General features: G+C 46.4%; 1 protein-coding gene across 1 annotated transcript; it reads right to left on the bottom strand.

The window, feature by feature from the left end:
* Positions 1-276: 276 nt before the first annotated feature.
* Positions 277-3416, bottom strand: INS (insulin). Its single transcript, XM_066552851.1, has 3 exons — positions 3344-3416; positions 2623-2826; positions 277-413 (listed from the first exon to the last, which is right to left on the bottom strand). The coding sequence occupies exons 1-3, from the start codon at positions 3414-3416 to the stop codon at positions 277-279; spliced, it is 414 nt and encodes a 137-aa protein (XP_066408948.1).
* Positions 3417-3858: the final 442 nt, after the last annotated feature.

Here is a 3858-nt window from a genome sequence, read left to right as displayed (position 1 = left end):
ATGCTCCATATACCTGCTCCAAAACTGTGTAATACCCTTCCCTCCCTCATTCCCATGGAGGTCTTTCCTGTGGCAGGAGGATAATCTGAAGTGATGGCTGAAAAGTGCTTTACCCAAGCATGGACACTGACACTCTAAAGCAGACAAAAAGATGTGGACACATGAACCAGCACAGTCCTTCCAAGAGATCCACAACATTTATTCAATTGCTTTGAAGGTGCAGTAGCATAAGTGCATGTTTCTGGCCCAGGAGCTCCTCAGTACCAGGCCCTGCTGCTAATTGCAGTAGTTTTCCAGCTGGTAGAGGGAGCAAGTGTTGTGGCAGCATTGCTCAACAATCCCTCTCTTCACTTTCTCAAACTCCTCCTGCTGGAAGGGCAGCTCTCCCAGCTCGCCGTGCAAGGGACCGCTCACTGCCAGGGGAGAAGAAAGGAAGGTGTGGGACATCACACAGCACCAGCCCTGGCTCCTGAGCCCTGCAGACACCCCCTGAGCAGGCACCAGATTTCTAATCCAGAGTTGGCTGGAAAATGGGAAGGAAGTTGCACAAGTTTCCCCAGGTTGGTGCTGCTTGTAGCACCCCGTTTCCTCTCCCAAAATAATCCTGTGATGTTCAGAAGATGCCAAGCTGAGTGACTGATGGCAGTGTGAGGGATAAAAGGATACAGGGGCTTTACTAGGGAAGCTGTGTGGAGAAGAAGAGAAATCCTGAGTTCTCCCTGGGGTGAGCAACTAGTAAGTGAGATGTAAAAATGGGATTGTCTGCTCTATAGAGAAGAGTTTGGGACCACAGAGCCCTTTAGGCAGTTACCCACTCTTCTGGGAGCCTGGGCAGACAACTGGGATGTTCATGGGATTGCAGGGACAGTCCAGTTCTGAGGCTGGGTGCATTTGCCAGCTGTTCCTGAACAGCCTGATTCAGTTGGCTGCCTGGATATAGCCCCAAGCTGACAGAAAAAGCATTTGTGTGTGTCTGTGTTCACAGCTGGGGGCAAGTTTTTAGAAGCAATGATAAATTAGGGTATTTGGACACAGATAACACTCAACAGAATGATTATTTGCTGGTGAGAACTTGAAAACTTGTGCACAGATCTGTTCAGGTTTTAGTTGCCCAATGAAAATATGGAAAATGGCAAATAAATCAGTGAGTTTTTCCTGCAGGAAGAAAAAAGCCCTTAACAGCAAAGAGAAAATGCCTGGAAAGTGAGAATGAGATGTGGTTTCTAGGGCAATACAAGTACAGTGCAAGATGCGAAATCCCCAAGCCCCTGAAGCGTGAGGCAATGAACAAGGCACAAGAGTAACACAAAATCATTATGCTAGTGTGCTAGAAGGGAAATTTGGGAAAAATTTGGTCCAATGTTAAGTAGAAGAGGAAATAGCTAGTCAAAGTTTTGTGATTTACTTGTCTTCATCCTTCATGCCAGCTGTGAGCAGACTGTAAACATAACCAGATTGTGTGACAAAGAGGTGGTGGCTCAGGAAAGTCCTGGAAAAAAGGTAGAAAATCCTCAAATACTTGCATTCTTTCTGGCACTATTAAAATTCTCTGTACAGTATTTAGGTAGTTTGGCTAATGAAACCTCCAATCCATTTGTGGTGGTCTCCAGAAATGAATAATCAGAGAATGGGCAAATGACATCCCAAACAAATCATGGGCAAACTCTCTGCTAGGGCATTATCTTGTTTCACTTTACAAAGACCCCTAAGACTATTTCACAGGGTGGTTACATACACAGGAGAGAGAATTGGATATAAATGAAAACAGTATGTGATGGGAAGAGAAATGGGGGGAGAGATGTACTGCAGTCAGGGGATGTTACGTGAAGGTCGATCTTGAAATGAGAGGATTGAAATGGATGCAATTTGCACAGGGGTCTCTTCTTCATCTATTTACAGTCTTGATTAGAAGCTTGGAAGCCAGAATGTTCAATGTGTTTCTCCAGGCCTCACCAGCCAGCAAGGATGTGGACAAATGCAGAGTTGCATGTTTAGAGATCTAGAAAATATGACCTAGGAAGGCAGCAGGGCTGAGGAGAGGTCAAAACTAGACATGAGAACACTATTCAAATATTTTAAAAAGCAATGATAAAGATGAAAGAACAAGGCTCTTCCCCTGTCACTAATGAGAAGACAAGAAATAATTTACAGCAAGGGATGTTCAGGTTAGATATTGGGAAGAAACACTCAAGAAGAAGATCAGTTAAGCTTGGGAATGGGCAGCTCCAGAAGACAGAGGAAGCTTTCTCTCTGGAGGTTTTTATGAACATAGCAGACAAACATGGCTGAGAAATAGAATGGGGACAACAATGGGGATCCTGTCTTGGGGCTGAAAGAGGCTTATCGAGTTCCTCCCACCTTTATTTTCTATGAATACTCCCAGGCTGGTGCAACAACCACACAAAGAAATAGACAAGTTTGATCTTCCAGGCACAATTCCTTTTGCCTCATAAATCCTCTCTCCCTGCCCGCCCTCTCATCTGCCTTTTTAACCTGAAGAGCTTTTCGCTGGCAACACTACGCTGTTGGTATGCCGAAGGTATTCCTGGCATTCCCCACGGAGAACATTCCTGGTGTCACTGTCAGGGATAGGCGGCTGTTCCATCGGTCAGCCCCACTTACCTAGAGGCTGCTCAGCATCCCGCCGGGCTTTGGGCTGGTAGAAGAAGCCCCTCTCCCCACAGACCAGGTACAGAGCTTCCACCAGGTGGGAGCCGCAGAGGTGCTGGTTGACAGCAGCGTGGCTGCTCCCGGGGCCCGAGAGGGCCAGCAGGGCCAGGAGGGGCAGAGATCGGATCCAGAGAGCCATGGTGGGCAGCCTGAGGCCTGGGGTTAAGAGGCAGAGGACACACAGGAAAGTCTAGGAGGTAAAAATAGGTTGTAATCAAGCATCGTGTGTCTTGCAGCTTCTCTGGCATGGAAATGAGACTAAAGTAGGAGATGGACCTTCTAGTTTGAGAAGGAAGGAGAGCTTTGTGCACCAGGATTTACAAGTGACAGTAAATGACTACTGACTATAACCATAAGTCCATCTCCATGCTCCATCAGTCTCAGGCTCCCTGCTGTCTTGCCTCAAAAGGCTGGTAGAGTCATCCCACCAAGCCCTCACATGTCCTGTAGAACTAAGATCAGCAGACTCCTTCAGAGGAAAAACCCTCTCTGCCCATTCAGAAGGGGCTGTAATGTGTGATGATGGCCCAAAACCAGCACCATCTCCTCAAAGACCCGAGGAGGCCTCATTTTCTTGGGTCAATGAGCCACAATTGTCACTGCCTGCTCCATCAACTTAAGAAGACGGGTCTGCACAACAGGTAGAAAGTAAAAGGGAGGCAATCCAACTTACCCAAGAGGTGGCAGCAAGAAGTGGAGAGAAGTTCACTCTGAGGGATGAAGATGGTTGGTAGTAATGTCCCCATTCTCTCTTTCCCATATTTATATGCTTTACGTTAGCCAGTGACACAAGAGCTACAAAGAGCCCCACCTCCTTGATGACACTCCAGCCAAAATTTTTGCTACTTGTGCAAATTAATTTCCCTCTGCGTAGCATCCGCAGGTCTTTATGCAGGTTAAGATAGAAGCAACTGTTTGCTGTTTCCATCTCATTTAGTCTGCTCTTTTCACTTCCCCAAGCTCTGTCCTAAGCCATCAGTGACCCTTTTAGCAGAAGATAATGGTGCTATTACAGCTGCAATGACTACTAATGACACTAATGCTGGCAATAGACACTGTTGGCATTGAGGTGGTTCAACAGCTGCTTCTAAAATGTAAAATTAAAAGCAAACATGTTAATCTGTTTGATTTTTATCACCTTGGAAAGTATGCAGCAATGGGACCAAGTGGTTGGTGAAATCATGCTAC

Source organism: Molothrus aeneus, chromosome 6 (genome assembly GCF_037042795.1).
Source record: "Molothrus aeneus isolate 106 chromosome 6, BPBGC_Maene_1.0, whole genome shotgun sequence".
Taxonomy (NCBI): Eukaryota; Metazoa; Chordata; class Aves; order Passeriformes; family Icteridae; genus Molothrus; species Molothrus aeneus.
The sequence above is the reverse complement of the archived record's forward strand: the minus strand, read 5'-3'. Positions and strand labels throughout refer to the sequence as shown.

Coding starts and splice junctions, on each gene's coding strand:
- INS (XM_066552851.1), bottom strand. CDS start 3,416: ATGGGGACATTACTACCAACCATCTTCATCCCTCAGAGTGAACTTCTC. Junction 2,827..3,343: donor TTCTTGCTGCCACCTCTTGG/GTAAGTTGGATT, acceptor TCTTAACCCCAG/GCCTCAGGCTGCCCACCATG. Junction 414..2,622: donor GGATGCTGAGCAGCCTCTAG/GTAAGTGGGGCT, acceptor CTCCCCTGGCAG/TGAGCGGTCCCTTGCACGGC.